The 16,746-nt window shown below is 41.9% G+C and overlaps 1 protein-coding gene across 2 annotated transcripts in view; it reads left to right on the top strand.

The window, feature by feature from the left end:
* Positions 1 to 14,263, top strand: part of RNF125 (ring finger protein 125) — a 48,865-nt gene extending 34,602 nt beyond the window's left edge. Inside the window, exons 5-6 of one of the 2 annotated variants that reach the window (XM_003914281.4) lie at positions 10,649 to 10,756; positions 13,065 to 14,263. In XM_003914281.4, the coding sequence (XP_003914330.1) occupies positions 10,649 to 10,756; positions 13,065 to 13,151 (195 nt within the window). In that variant the 3' untranslated portion in view covers positions 13,152 to 14,263. The remainder of the gene's footprint in view (positions 1 to 10,648; positions 10,757 to 13,064) is intronic. The other variant, XM_009192572.3, reaches the window with a different exon arrangement.
* The last annotated feature ends 2,483 nt before the right edge of the window (positions 14,264 to 16,746 follow it).

Here is a 16,746-nt window from a genome sequence, read left to right on the forward strand (position 1 = left end):
TTGGTGTTTGGTGTGAGAAACTTTAGGAAATGTATCCTAATGGACCCATGTTAGATGCTCTCACCTATGATCCTGATGATCAAAGCTCATATGATCCTGTGAAGATGTTTGTACTTTTTTTTTTTGAGACAGAGTTTCGCTCTTGTTGCCCAGGCTGGAGTGCAATGGCGCAGTCTCGGCTCAGAGCAACCTCCACCTCCTTGAGAAACCTTCAAGCAGTTTTCCTGCCTCAGCCTCTGAAGTAGCTGGGATTACAGGCATGCGCCACCACGCCGGCTAGTTTTTGTATTTTTAGTAGAAACATGGTTTCACCATGTTGACCAAGCTGGTCTCGAACTACTGACCTGAGGTAATCCTCCTGCTGTGGCCTCCCAAAGTGCTGCGATTACAGGCAAGAGCCACCACACCTGGCCTGTACATTTTATGTATTCTCAGAAGCCCTTACATTGGTGATTCCTAATCTTTTCCCTGTCCTATCACACCTAAAAAATATAATGCTGAATGAAATCATTCTTATTTTCCCATAAGTAATAGTGACGCATAAGAGTGGTGAGAACTCCTCTGGGGAGAAAATGTGGTTGTATCAGAATTTAGGGAAGGAAGGGTATGTCACTGAAAAAGAACTCCCATCTGATTCTGTGTATCAAGCATTCTTCTCCCATTTCTGACCTGCCCAAGTGCTCTGTTATAGGAACTGATGTGAAGTAGAAGACATTTGGAAAAAACAAACAAACAAAAACCTAAAACCTAGCAAAAATCCATCAGAAGAGAAAGAAAAGTACTAGAAATCTTCATCCTAAAAAGCAATTCTTTATTCATGAGGTGTCTACTGTGTGTCAAGTTATGTTAGGTCTAGGCGTAAGGAAATAAGGTAAATATGATTTGTTCTTGCCCTAGGATCCTTTATTCTAAGGAAGAAGAAAATTTGAATAAAATATATATTATCGAATCTGCAAAGTATATATTTTATTCCTACTTTAGATATGAAAAATTGAATTTGAGCTTCTATTATGTGCCAAATCCTATGCAAGCTAACATAGCAAGAATTTAGGCCAGGTGCAGTGGCTTACACCTGTAATCCCAGCACTCTGGGAGGCCGACGTGGGAGGATTGTTTGACCCCATGAGTTCAAGGCCAGCCTGGGCAACAGAGCAAGACTCTGTCTCTGCAACAACAACAACGACAAAATTAGCTGGACCTGGTGGTGCACACCTGTAATCCCAGTTACTAGGGAGGCTGAGGGGGGAGGATCCCTTGAGCCCAGGAGTTTGAGGCTGCAGTGAACTATGATGGCACCACTGCAGTCCAGCCTGGGCAACAAAAGAAGACCATGTCCCTTAAAAAAAAAAAAAAAATTAGAACAAGTTATTCTGATTTAGTTTTTCCTGTTCCAACATCTTGCTCCCTGTATTAGTTCATTCTCACACTGCTGTAAAGAACTGCCCAAGACTGGGTAATTTAGAAAGAAAGGAGGAGGCTTAATTGACTCACAGTTGCACATGGCTGGGGTGGCCTCAGGAATTATGGCAGAAGGCAAATGGAAAGCAAGGCACCTTTTTCACAAGCAGGAGAGAAAATGAACGCAGGAGGAACTACCACACACTTATAAACCATCAGATCTTGTGAGAACTCATTATTATGAGAACAACATTGGGGAAACTGCCCCGTGATTCGATTACCTACACCTGGTCTCTCCCTGGACCCTTGGGGATTGTGGGGATTATTAAGAGTACATTTAGGCCAGGTGCGGTGGCTCACGCCTATAATCCTGGCACTTTGGGAGGCCAAGGTGGGCGGATCACCTGAGGTCAGGAGTTCAAGACCAGCCTGACCAACATGGAGAACTCCATCTCTACTAAAAATACAAAATTAGCCGGCTGTAGTGGTGCATGCCTGTAATCCCAGCTACTTGGGAGTCTGAGGCAGGAGAGTCGCTTGAACCTGGGGGATGCGGAGGTTGCAGTGAATCGAGATCACGCTATTGCACTCCAGCCTGGGTAACAAGAGTGAAACTCCATCTTAAAAACAAAACAAAACAAAAAATACATTTAAAAATTAAAAAAGATTTAAATCCTAATTTTAAGAAACTTAAGAAATCCATTATTATTTCTGGCTGCCTTTATAAAAGGCACTTTTTTTTTTTTTTAAACATCATATAGGACTTTTTTTCCTGGAATTTGCAAGGACTCTTACTCTCTTCAGTATTTCTGAAAACGAAAGTAAGTAGATCATGTAGGAAGAAGGAGAGATTTCGTAGACTTTCTGTAAAGTGAACAGACTTTAGGTACTGACTCCTCATAAATCTAGACTGTTCTAAAATTGCCCTACAAAGTGCTGAGAAAATGACTCACATAAATAAAGAGGAAAAGGACTGGCCCGGTGCGGTGGCTCCCAACTGTAATCCCAGCACTTTGGGAGGCTGAGGCGGGCAGATCACCTGAGGTCGGGAGTTCGAGACCAGCCTGACCAACATGGAGAAACCACCCCCTGTGTCTACTAAAAATACAAAATTAGCCGGGCATGGTGGCCCATGCCTGTAATCCCAGCTACTCAGGAGGCTGAGGCAGGAGAATCGCTTGAACCCAGGAGGTAGAGGTTGCATTGCAGTGAGCCGAGATCGCGCCATTGCACTCCAGCCTGGGCAAAAAGGGCAAAAAGAGCAAAACTCTGTCTCAGGAAAAAAAAAAGAGACGATTTTAGAAAAAAAGATAATAACATTAAAAAATAAAAAAGATAAGAGCGAAACTCCATCTCAAAAAAATTTTTTTTTAAAAAAAGAGCAAAAGGAGTGGGAAGTTTTTCTAATTCTCGTGGATTACAGTAGAAGAATGAGCACAGGTACAAAGAAACTCAATGCCCTTGGCTTTATGCCAACAATGATTTTTTTTACATGGCAAAAAATTACAAACCTTCTTCCTCTCTTTCTCAAGCTTCTACATAATAGACATACAGCGGCATTTCTATTTCTACAATATACTTGGACTGTTTACAGTATTGAGCTAATAAAGGTTTTTACACAGTCGTAGAGAAAAGGGTCCTCAGAGGTGATCTAATGTAGACTCTTTCTCAAGGTGATAAGTAACTTACTGTGTGAGTGCTTGCAGTTTTCCAGAATGGCAACCCAGTTATTACAAGGATTTTGCTTCTAGACCTTTGAACATCTTCATTTCCCTTCTGTGTCTATTGCAGTTTATTGATGTTTTCCTTACCCGGCACTTAAAATAGAACACAGCACTCCAAGTATGGTCAGTGGATGCAGAACAGAGGAAACAACCATTATTCTAGATAATTGAATATTATCCATACAGTTCATTATTTAGCACTGCACTAGCTTTTTTATGATTAAGTCCTATTTCTGGCCTAATAATGATTCTTAGTAAAACAGAACCCCAAATGACTTTTTTTTTTTTTTTTTTCTCTGAGACCGTTGTTGCCCAGGCTGAAGTGTAGTGCCGCGATCTCGGCTCGCTGCAACCTCTGCCTCCCGGGTTCAAGCAATTCTCCTGCCTCAGCCTCCTAAGTAGCTGGGATTATAGGGGCATGCCACCACATCCGGCTAATTTTTATATTTTTAGTAGAGACGGGGTTTCTCCATGTTGGTCAGGCTGGTCTCAAACTCCTGACCTCAGGTGATCCACCTGCCTCGGCCTCCCAAAGTGCTGGGATTATAGGCGTGAGCCACTGTGCCCGGTCCAAATGACTGTTTTTTTTATAGGTACTGGAGTTAAGAAAGGTGTTCTCTATTACAGCCTAGGTATTAGATTTAGAATTTCTCATTTGTTCACCTACTATTTTCTCTTGTCTCTCTGAAAGAAATTACATTGTCTTTAAGGCAGTGGTTCTTAAACTTTATCATGCTTGAGAATCACCTAGAAGACCTGTTTAAACATAGATTGCTGGCTTCTGCCCCTAGAGTGTCTGATAAAATAGGTCTGAGCTAGGGCCTGAAAATTTGCATTTCTAACAAGTTACCAGATGGTGGCAATGCTGCTGGTCTGAGGACCCCACGCTGAGAACCATTGCTTCCTTTAAAGCGCTGAAGTGGCCAGGCACCGTGGCTTATGCCAGTAGTCCCAGCATTTTATGAGGCCAAAGTGGGAGGATCACTTAAAGCCAGGAATTTGTGGTTACAGTGAGCCATGATCATACCATTGCACTCCAGTCTGCGTGACAGAGTGAAACCCCATCTCTAAAAAAAAAAATTAAAGAGAAGGCAAGTGAGAAGTATGACCATATAGGTACTTTCAATTTTTGTGGATGCACAGTAGGTGTATATATTTATGCGGCACATGAAATACTTTGATACAGGCATGCAGTGTGTAATAATCACATCAGGGTAAATGGCATATCCATCACCTTAAGCATTTATCCTTTCTTTGTGTTACAAACAACCAATTATACTCTTTTTTTTTTTTTTGAGATGGAGTCTTGCTCTGTCACCCAGGCTAGAGTGCAGTGGTGCGATCTTGGCTCACTGCGACCTCTGCCTCTCAGGTTCAAGGATTCTCCTGCCTCAGCCTCCCAAGTAGCTGGGACTACAGGCTCACATGACCACGCCCAGCTAGTTTTTGTATTTTTAGTAGAGACAGGGTTTCACCATGTTAGTTAGGCTGGTCTCAAACTCCTGACCTCAGGTGATCCACCCACCTTGGCCTCCCAAAGTGCTGGGATTACAGGCGTGAGCCACTGTGCCTGGCCTGTACTCTTAAATGTACAATACATGATTGTTGACTGTAATCACCCTGTTGTGCTATGACATGCTAAATCTTACACATTCTGTGTGACTATATTTGTGTACCCATTAACCATGCCCACTTCCCCCAATCCCCACTACCTTTCCCAGCCCCTGGTAACCATCATTCTACCCTCTATCTCTATGAGTTCAATTGGTTTAATTTTTAGCTCCCACAAATAATGAGGACATGTGAAGTTTGTCTTTCTGTGCTAGGCTTCTTTCACTTAACATAATGTCCTCCAGTTCCATCCGTGTTGTTGCAAGTGACAAAATCTCGTTCGTTTCTATGACTGAATGGTACTCCATTGTGTGTATGTACTTTGTTCTCTTTACCCACTTGTCTGTTGCTGGACACTTAGGTTGCTTCCAAATCTTGACTATTCTGAATAGTACTGCAATAAAGATGGGAGTGCAGATATTTCTTGAATATACTGATTTCCTTTCTTTAGGGAATATACCTGGGAGTAGGATTGCTGGATCATATGATACTTTGATTTTCAGTTTTTTGAGGAACCTCTAAATTCTTCTCCGTAGTGGTTGTACTAATTTACATGCCCACCACCCGTGTATGAAGTTTCCCTTTTCTCCACATCCTCGCCAGCATCTGTTATTGTGTGACTTTTGGATAAAAACTATTTACCTGCAGTGAGATGGTACCTCATTGTAGTTTTGATTTGCATTTCTCTGATGATCAATGATGCTGAGCACTTTCTCATATGCCTATTTGCCATTTATATGTCTTCTTTTGAGAAATGTCTGTTTAAATCTTTTGCCCGTTTTTAAATTGGATTGCTAATTTCTTTTCCTGTAGACTTGTTTGCACTCTTTATATGTTCTGGTTATTAGTCCCTTGTCAGATGAGGAGTTTGCAAATATTTTCTCCCATTCTGTGGGTTGTCTCTTCACTTTATTGATTGTTTCATTTGCTGTGCTGAAGCTTTTGGATGTGATTCCATTTGTCCATTTTTCCTTTGGTTGCCTGTATTTGTGGGGTATTACTCCAGAAATCTTTGGCCAGATCAATGTCCTGGAGAGTTTCCCCAATGTTTTCTTTTAGTAGTTTCATAGTTTGAGGTCTTAGATTCAAATCTTTAATCCATTTTGATTTGGACTATTTTAAAAATTTGATTATATTTTGACCAGCATTGAATAATCTATATCCTAAGGTTTTGGAGGAATAAATATCCTTTCAAAAGAATCTTCCTCATCTGATTTCCATCCACATCAAGTGTTGTTTTGTTTTAATCCTATTAAAGCAGGCTTGGTCAGGAGATCTTTTCCCTTTTCCTAGCAAGAGGGTTTCTTTGGTCCTTAATTTGGTCATTTGTAAAACAAAGGTAGAGAAAAGCTACTGAATGATTTTGGTTATTTTTGGCTTTATAATTTCTTGAAAAGAAAGAACAATAAATGAAGATTCACTGCACAGAAAGGGCCTATTTGGAGTCAACATGCTCAAGGCCAGAAAATAGAAACCGCAGGGCTAAGGGGATCAACTGAAGGCATCAGTAGGATGAGGTGAAGCTCTTCTAAGCTGCCAGGTCACAAATCAGGACAGGCAGATGTCCGGTCCCTGACACACTGGCCTGCACAGTGAATGGGCTGTAAGCTTATCCACTACAGACCTGTCATTGTTTGGGGCAGGTTGGTGGGAGCATAAGGACATGATAATATCACTATTATGATATTATCATAATAACTGGGAGGCTAATCTTAGAAACAGTTTTCAATTATCTGAAGTTGGTAGTAGCTTCTAATATGGTAGCTATTATTCACCCATTGCATTCACCATCAGAAAAAATCCATACAGAGATGAAGCCAACATATTTTGAATGTACACGGTACAGTTGTTGGCTCTTAATATAAGTAATTGAGTAGAGACAAGCAAGAAAGGATGAGCTGATATTAGGAAATGGACAACATTGAGTGTAAGTCAATACTTAGGTAACCTTCAGTCTGTCTCTTATCTACCATTTCTTTCTCCTTCCTATTCTTACCCTCTCTTCCCTCAGGTCTAATCTCCCAATTTAAGAAACAAAAGAAGTTTTTCCACTAGTACTGACTTCAGCCCATTGTTTGCAATGTTGTTTTGACAGATGTGTCTTTAGTCACACAATTAAATTTTATGTACACCAGAGACTGAAGACTCCAATAGTTCCCTATCAACGTCAGATTAACAATGGCTTGTACCTATAATCCTAGCTACTCAGGAGGCTGAGGCGGGAGAATCGCTGGAATCTGAGAATTCAAGACCCGCCTGGTCAACAAAGTAAGATCCCGTCTCAAAAACAAAACAAAAACTTCTTTGCTTAAAATTCCAGTTTTTTTAAAAATTATTTTTATTTTTTTGAGACAGAGTCTTGTTCTGTCGCCCAGGCTGGAGTACGGTAGCACGATTTCGACTCGCTGCAAGCTCCGCCTCCCGGGTTCACACCATTCTCCTGCCTCAGCCTCCCAAGTAGCTGGGACTACAGGCGCCCGCCACTACGTCCGGCTAATTTTTTGTATTTTTAGTAGAGACGGGGTTTCTTTTTTTTTTTTTTGAGACGGAGTCTCGCTCTGTCGCCCAGGCTGGAGTGCAGTGGCCGGATCTCAGCTCACTGCAAGCTCCGCCTGCCGGGTTCATGCCATTCTCCTGCCTCAGCCTCCCGAGTAGCTGGGACTACAGGCGTCCGCCACATCGCCCGGCTAGTTTTTTGTATTTTTTTTAGTAGAGACGGGGTTTCACCGTGTTAGCCAGGATGGTCTCGATCTCCTGACCTCGTGATCCACCCGTCTCGGCCTCCCAAAGTGCTGGGATTACAGGCTTGAGCCACCGCGCCCGGCCGGGACGGGGTTTCACCGTGTTAGCCAGGATGGTCTTGATCTCCTGACCTCGTGATCTGCCCGCCTCAGCCTCCCAAAGTGCTGGGATTACAGGCGTGAGCCACTGCGCCCGGCCTAAAATTCCAGGTTTTCTGTTTTTGTCTTCTCCACTAGACTCTAATCAACTCCTTAATGGTAGGGATCAAGGTAATAGACATCTCTGTACCTCTGACTTTTTGCATCAAGTCTACCAAAACCATGTCAGGTGCTTGAATAAACACGGAGCAGAGCTAGTTCCAACTTATCATTCCAAACTCATCCCCCGCCACTTCCCCAACTTGCCCTACCTTCAGTTACACTGAGCTTTTTCCATTGCCCTAAGCAGGCCTTTTTCTTTTGGGATTTACTGCCTTTTCCCACATTGATTCCTCTGCTGTGATGCTCCTCCCTGCTGGCGTGGCTGGCTCATTCCTCAAGACCCACTTCAGTTACCAGCAACTCTGCTGAAGCCTTTCTGAACCCTTGGGCAAAATTAGTAGTTCCTTTTACAGGTCTTGAACAGTTGTCTGTTCACATCTTGAATATGGTGCATGATACACTCTTGAAAGTATCTGCTTAAGTGATAATAATGGCAGCTGTTTATTACATGTGCTAAAGACTGAGTTAATGTGACTGAGCTTTATAATATTAAATGGTGTATGATTTTAAATCTAACAGCTCTGAGACACAGAAAATCAGCAAGAGGCTGAGATGAAATTGGAAACTATTTTCTGGGTACTAAGAATGTAGGGATCAACTAGACACATGGTATTCTCTTCCCCCGGGGAGCTCCAACTCTTCAAGGACAGGGGTCAAATAGTAGTAAATGTGTGGCATTTATTGAATGTTTGATGTTTACCTGGCACACTGAAGACATTATCTGTAAATATTACAGCTACTCTACAAGGCAGGTGATATTATCCCCATTTCACAGAAAGGGAAACTTACATGCTCAAGATCACACTGCTGGTGCAAGGATTTGAACCCAAAGTATCTAACTTCAAAGTATCCTACTGATCTCCATATTCTAAGTGCTGAGCACGTAGTAGGGGCATAATAAAGAGTGTTGGATGAACAAATTTCTGTAAGCAGGTTCCTTCTCCCACACTACAAGTATTACTAGTGCTCTTCTGTTGAAATATTTCTCGGTCTCAGCTCTGTTCTCATGACACGTAGTGGCATCAGGGAAAATTAAATGCTGTCTTGGAATGACCAGTGGTGCCAATTAACCAAGAACATTAGGAAATTGTAAATGATTATAAATTCAATAATAATTAAAAGGATGTAATTTTACTAAAAATAAGATGTAAAAATTAGTGAAGTGGAGCAAAATTCAGACCTTTAATTATAGAAATTGAGCATATTGAAACTGAGATCCTCATAAAACAATAAGAAAGAAGTATATAAAAACCTCATTTAAATAAAGAAAAACGTTATCACCCAAGTTGATACATTGGACAACTGAAGTTGATTCCAGATCTGATACTTACAGCTGAGGAAATTCAAGCTATTTTTTTTTCTCTGAAATTGGGCTCATCAACAAAATAAGGATAGCAATGAATTCACTGAGTTGTTGTGAGGATCAAATGAGAATACCACCTAATTTACCACCTAACAACACATACTTGGCACTCAGTAATGAGTCTGCGTCTCATACTTTAAAAAATGAATGCATGGGCTGGGTGGGGTGGCTCATGCTTATAATCCCAGCACTTTGGGAGGCTGAGGTGGGTGTATCACCTGAGGTCAGGAGTTCATGACCAGCCTGGCCAAAATGTTGAAAGTGCAAATTAAAACCATGGTGAGATACCAGTATACATTTAACAAAGTGGCTAAAATAAAAAAATTTGGACATTACCAGATGTTGGGGAAAATAAGGAAAAACTGAATAATTCATACATTGCTGGTGGGAATGTAAAATAGTGCAGCCACTCTGGAAAACAGTTTGGCAGTTTTTTACAAAGTTAAACATATACCTATCATATAACCAGGCAGTCACACTCTTGAAAATTTGTCCTAGATAAATGAAAACTTATGTTTATGCAAACATTTGTACACAAATATTTCTTACAGGTTTATTTGTAACAACCAAAAACTGGAAACAACCCAAATGCCCTTTACAAAATAAATGGATAAGCAGACTGTGGGACATCCATACCATGAAATACTACTCAGTAATAAGGAGGGAGCTATGGATACACCCAGCAACTTAGATGAATCTCAAAGTCATGCTCAATGGGAAAAGCCAATCTCGAAAGGTTAAATACTCTATAGTTCTATTTATACAAGTTTCTCAAAATAGTAATAATAACAATATGGGGAACAGAGCAGAGGTTAGGGAGAGAGAAGGAAATAAAGGATAGCAATGCACTGACATTCCTTTGTAGTGACAGAATGGTCTGTATCTTTTTTTTTTTTTTTTTTTTGAGACAGAGTCTGACTCTGTCATCCAGGCTAGAGTGCAGTGGCGCAATCTCGGCTTACTGCAACCTCTGCCTCCCGGGTTCAAGCCATTCTCCTGCCTCAGCCTCTGGAGTAGCTGGGACTACAGGTGTGCACCACCACGCCTGGCTAATTTTTTTGTCTTCTTAGTAGAGACGGGTTTTGCCATGTTGGCCAGGCTGGTCATGAGCTCCTACCTCAAGTGATCCACCTCCCAAAGTGCTGGGATGACAGGCCCAAGCCACTGTGCCCGGGGATTACATTTCAACATGAGATTTGGGTGGGGACAAGTTTCCAAACGATATCACACACATATACTGAAGGATACGAGTACAGGCAAAACCTGGTGAAATCTTTTTTCAAGCAATTCTCCTGCCTCAGCCTGCCAAGTAGGTGGGATAACAGGTGTGCACCACCACATCTGACTAAATTTTGTATTTTAGTAGAGACGGAGTGTCACCATGTTGGCTAGAATGGTCTCCATCGCTTGACCTTGTGACCCGGCCGCCTCAGCCTCCCAAAGTACTGGGATTACAGGCATAAACCACTGCACCCGGCCGTTGTTTTTAATTCTGGCACTAATAACTGTTTTAAATTCTTTCTTGAACCCCTGATATTGTTTGTTTCCAGTTCTGTCCACTTTGCCGTTTAATACCTGATGAGAATCCAAGCAGCTTCAGTGGCAGTTTAATAAGACATCTTCAAGTTAGTCACACTTTGTTTTATGATGATTTCATAGTAAGTATATTTTCTTATTTTTACATTATGTTTTTATACTGTCTTTGTTAAGCTTACTTTTCTGATCCAAGTGAATAAAATTATAGAGGAAAAAATGTATATATAGCTATAGTGTTGAGTATTAGCATTATGTAAGAAATCAAGAAAATAGAATGTTTTGGCCTGGCACAGTGGCTCATGCCTGTAATCCCAACACTTCAGGAGGCCGAGGTGGGCAAATCACTTGAGGTCAGGAGTTCAAGACCAGCCTGGGCAACATGGTGAAATCCTATCTCTACTAAAAATACTAAAAATAAAAAAATTAACCAGGCGTGGTGGCATACGCCTGCAGTCCCAGCTACTCCGTAGGCTGAGGCAGGAGAATCGCTTGAACCCAGGAGGCGGAGGTTTCAGTGAGCTGAGATCGCGCCACTCCACTCCAGTCTGGGCACCTGAGTGAGACTCTTGTCTCCAAAAAAAAAAAAAAAAAAAGCAATTTCAAGATAAAATTTAATAACGATTCAAGATCGTCATTTGAGAATTTTCTCCATGCTTTCTATCTGCCAATTATTATTATCCAGGTTGAACATAAGGAGCTCAGGTTCTAAACTAGTTTTAAGCAACAGCTCTGTCACATATGTGCGACCTTGCAGAAGGCATTTAACCTCTGAAACTCAGTTTGTCCATTGGTTAAAGGAAGAGATTAAAAGCACCTACTCTCAAAACTCTTCTTAGGATTAAATGAGATAATGTATATAAAGTGATTTGCACAGTTTAGGCACAGATGTTTGGCAAACTGGAGATGGGATAGGAGTAGAATTGTTAGGACCACTTGAGGAACTGAATAAGGAACATGACAGAGGCTTTAAATCCTCAGCTCCATATCTCTAAGCATGTGTCTTTTGTGGCCCATACGGCACACAGGCCTCAGCAGAACTTGGTTCTGCTCTGTGTGTTCTCTCTGGTAAAACAAAGAGGTTTCTCTTGGCCCAGTGCGGTGGCTCACGCCTGTAATCCCAGCACTTTGGAAGGCCAAGATGGGCAGATCACGTGGTCAGGAGATCGTGACCATCCTGGCTAACACGGTGAAACCCCATCTCTACTAAAAATACAAAGAAATGAGCCGGGCGTGGTGGCAGACGCCTGTGGTTCCAGCTACTCAGGAGGCTGAGGCAGGAGAATGGCGTGAACCGGGGAGGGGGAGCTTGCTGTGAGTCGAGATCACACCACTGCACTCCAGCCTGGGCGACAGAGGGAGACTCCATCTCAAGAGGTTTCTCTTTACCTTAGCTCTATGAGATGTTCTAAAGCCAGGTCGATTCTATGGCTCTTCTGGCTAATCATGTTCAGTCTGTTCTCAAGATCTTTCAGACAAAGCATGATCCAGAGCTAGGCAGGATGAAGCCACTTTGATAAGAATACTTTGCAGCCACTCACAGCCATCTTCTTGGGTATGGAAGTGAGCTTGAAGTAGTGTTCTTTGTTTTGATTTTTTGCTTCCTGAACTACTATATACTAAGCTAAGCACTCTATGTATATATCACAATAAATTGTGATATGTACATAAGTTGTAGCAACTTCCGTGAAGTGAATACTGTATTTTTATCTTCATTTAACTGAAATATCTGAAGCTCAAAGGTTAACTAAATTACCTAAGAACAAGCCAGTATCAAGACCAAACCTTGTGCTCTGCTGTGCTTTATGGCTTTCCTTTGGATTTTGTGGAGTTTTTTTTGTTTTTTGTTTTTATGTTGCAGAATGGACTTTGAATAGAGATTTCATCTTTTGTTATTGTGGAAGAGGAGAGGGATTGCAGAGGATAGGGTTCTTAATGGTTTTTGTTTTACTTATAGAATGTGCTGACATAGAATTTTGAATTCCACTTTGACACATAGGGAGGTAAAGAGAAAGTTTTGTTTTTAACATTTTCTTCGGAAATAGCTATTCAGTGGTACTGCTGGCATTGGTGAAGCCTGTGGGGGTGCCTGAACTTTGCTCCATTTTACAGGTTTGTGTGGAACATAGCACTCTGAGCAGGATTTGTAATGATGACTAAAAACTTCTCATTATATCAGATAAAAACTTCAAATTTTGAATCAAGACTTTTTATTATGACAGTAACTAGTTAATTGATAGGCAGCAAAGTGAAGGAGAAAATTCATTAGCCCCAAAGCAAAAGTCCTGGGTTCTATGACAAGCTTTGTGGAACTTTGAACAAGTCTCCTAACTTTAGTTCCCTGCAAAATGAGGGTGTTGGATTGACCCTCATCCTCCAGTTTCTGAAATACTATTGACTCTGAATATTTCTAATTATTTTTCTTTATTATAGGATTTTAATATAATTGAGGAAGCTCTTATCCGAAGAGTCTTAGACCGGTCACTTCTTGAATATGTGAATCAGTCGAACGCCACATAATTTTATTAAAACGAAGGGAAAAGGGACCACTGAATTGCACCATTTAAGATGCTGCTTGAACAAATTGAAGGGAAGTTGTCAATGCTTGATGGGCAAAAATGTACAACACAGTTATATGTTTGTCCATGTTTATTGTTATAGTGCATTTAAAAACTGCTTTAATTTTGATGATTTAAATCTGTTTTACATCCTTGAGATTCCTACACATCTAACAAAAAAAAAACTGTCTATATCAGTCGTTATTATATGGAAAAGGCACATGGTAGGCAAGTGGGTGGAGGATCTCGGTTTGCAAATTAGATAACACTCTGTGTATAATACTACATATTAATAACTACCATCATGGTTAGGCACGATAACTAATCTTTGTTCTATGTAAGAAAATAGAGAGTGAAACAAAATGTAGACATTCAAAGAAATAAGAAATCTGCTCCAATGCCCTTGCTCTAATCTCTAATAGATTAACATTAATAATCTTGTACGGGAGTTGGAAAGGAACATTTTGGAAGTCAAGGAAGTCCATTTAGGCCAGATGCAGTGGCTCACGCTTGTAATCCCAGCACTTTGGGAGGCTAAAGCGGGCGGATCAAGAGGTCAGGAGTTCGAGACTAGCCTGGCCAACACTGGTATCTGTGAAACCCCGTCTCTACTAAAAATACAAAAATTAGCTGAGTGTGGTGGTGGGCGCCTATAATCTCAGCTACTTGGGAGGCTGAGGCAGAAGAATCGCTAGAACCCAGGAGGCAGAGGTTACAGTGAGCCAAGATCACACCAGTACACTCCAGCCTGGGTGACAGAGCTAGACTCCATCTCAAAAAAAAAAAAAAAAAAAAAATCCATTTAACCAAATTACATTACATAATACTGTAACAAAATAAGTTTTGTGTTAGAAAAGTATACTTAATTCTTTGACTTTTTGTAACTGCATACATAAGAATTCAACATTTTTCAAATATTTGTAGTTTATTTTGAAATATTTCTACAATATAGGCAATTTCTTAAAAACCGTCAGGTGATACTTACAGTAGAAGTATTCACATCCAAACTTTTTAGTAGAAAACCCTAAGGGTTTTGATTTCTTTTTTGATTGTAACATTTTAAAAATTATGAAATAAAAGTACTGAAAACCAGACACAAAATTTATAGCTGAATGCTTTATTATAAGCAAATACTCTTTTAGGACTCAGCCAGTCACCACCCGTGTCCTTTTTGTATCCTATCACAATTACAACCCCACAAAAGTAACCACTAGACTGATTTAAATGGTAATCACTTTGTTGCATTTGATTACTGCTGCAACACCTAAATGCATGTATCTATATTTTAATATTATCAATTTAAAATTATTAAATGTATTTTTTATTTTACATCTCTTTTTTAATCTAGAAGTTCCCTCTTCTTTCGAGTTCCTTAGAATTTACCTGGTGAAGAACCTGATCCTAGGACCTATAGAGTTTCACATACTTTGTATTTTGCTGATTGCACACTCATGGCACAGTTCAGCACATTCCCCTGTCCTCTAGATATTAGCACATGGGGCAGGTTCAGGCACATTGTATTTGAGAAGACTTTGGTTCAGTCCTTTGGCAAGACTGTAAATCATGGTGTCTTCCTTCCTTCCTTTCCTTCCTTTCCTTCTTTTCCTTCCTTTCCTTCCTTTCCTTTCTTTCCTTTCTTTTCTTTCTTTCTTTCTTTTTTTTGACAGAGTTGCACTCTGTTGCCCAGGCTGGAGTGGGCACTGCAACCTCCATCTCCCGGGTTCAAGCAATTCTCCTGTCTCAGCCTCCCAAGTAGCTGGGACTACCACAATGCCTGGCTAATTTTTGTATTTTTAGTAGAGAGGAGGTTTTACCATACTGGTTAGGCTGGTCTTGAACTCCTGGCCTCAAGTGATCCACCCGCCTTGGCCTCCCAAAGTGCTGGGATTACAGACATTAGCCACTGCGCCTGGCTAAGTTTTGTATTTTTAGTAGAGACGGGGTTTCGCCATAGTAACCAGGCTGGTTTCAAACTCCTGACCTTGTGATCCGACCACCTTGGCCTCCCAAAGTGCTGGGATTACAGGCTTGAGCCACTGTGCCTGGCCTATAGGGTTTTTATCTAACCTTTCTGTTACAACTATACCACTCTTCCTCTATACTGAGAGTCCTGGTTTTCTTTTTTTTTTTTTTTTTTTTGAGACAGAGTCTCGCTTAGTCGCCCAGGCTGGAGTGCAGTGGCGCGATCTCGGCTCACTGCAAGCTCCGCCTCCCAGGTTCACGCCATTCTTCTGCCTCAGCCTCCCGAGTAGCTGGGATTACAGGCGCCCGCCGCCTCGCCAGGCTAATTTTTTGCATTTTTAGTAGAGACGGAGTTTCACCGTGTTAGCCAGGATGGTCTCGATCTCCTGACCTCGGGATCCGCCCGCCTCGGCCTCCCAAAGTGCTGGGATTACAGGCGTGAGCCACCGCGCCCGGCCCGAGGGCCCGGGTTTTCAGTTCTCTGATTTTTTTAGTGTGAGACGGAGCCTCGCTCTGTCGCCCAGGCTGGAGTGCAGTGGCCAGATCTCAGCTCACTGCAAGCTCCGCCTCCCGGGTTCATGCCATTCTCCTGCCTCAGCCTCCCAAGTAGCTGGGACTACAGGCGCCCGCCACCTCGCCCGGCTAGTTTTTTGTACTTTTTAGTAGAGACGGGGTTTCACCGTATTAACCAGGATGGTCTCGATCTCCTGACCTCGTGATCCGCCCGTCTCGGCCTCCCAAAGTGCTGGGATTACAGGCTTGAGCCACCGCGCCCGGCCGAGAGTCCTGGTTTTCAAGAACACAGAGCATGATAGAATTAGAACATCCCACAATTACTCATTTCTTTTATTTACCTTACACTTGCAATTGCCTCAGAATACAACCACAACCAATATGGCAATTGAAATAAGTGTTCCATTTGCTTTTCCCATTCTTTCCCAATTTTTTATTTTATTTTATATTTTTATTCTTTTTTTTTTTTTTTTTTTTTTTGAGACGGAGTCTCGCTCTGTCGCCCAGGCTGGAGTGCAGTGGCCAGATCTCAGCTCACTACAAGCTCCGCCTCCCGGGTTCACGCCATTCTCCTGCCTCAGCCTCCCGAGTAGCTGGGACTACAGGCGCCCGCCACCTCGCCCAGATAATTTTTTGTATTTTTAGTTGAGATGGGGTTTCACCGTTTTAGCCAGGATGGTCTCGATCTCCTGACCTTGTGATTCGCCCGTCTCGGCCTCCCAAAGTGCTGGGATTACAGGCTTGAGCCACTGCGCCCGGCCTCTTATTTTTTTTTGAGATGGAGTCTCGCTCTTGCTGCCCAGGCTGGAGTGCAATGGTGCAATCTCGGCTCACTGCAACCTCCGCCTCCCAGGTTCAAGTGATTCTTCTGCCTCAGCTTCCCGAGTAGTTGGGATTATAGGCATGTGCCACCACACCCTGCTAATTTTGTGTTTTTAGTAGAGATGGGATTTCTCCATGTTGGTCAGGCTGGCCTCAAACTCTCGACCTCAGGTGATCTGCCCACCTTGGCATCCCAAAGTGCTGGGATTACAGGCGTGAGCCACTGCGCCCGGCACCCCAATTTTTAAAATAGTTATACT

Source organism: Papio anubis, chromosome 19, assembly GCF_008728515.1.
Source record: "Papio anubis isolate 15944 chromosome 19, Panubis1.0, whole genome shotgun sequence".
Classification (NCBI taxonomy): domain Eukaryota; kingdom Metazoa; phylum Chordata; class Mammalia; order Primates; family Cercopithecidae; genus Papio; species Papio anubis.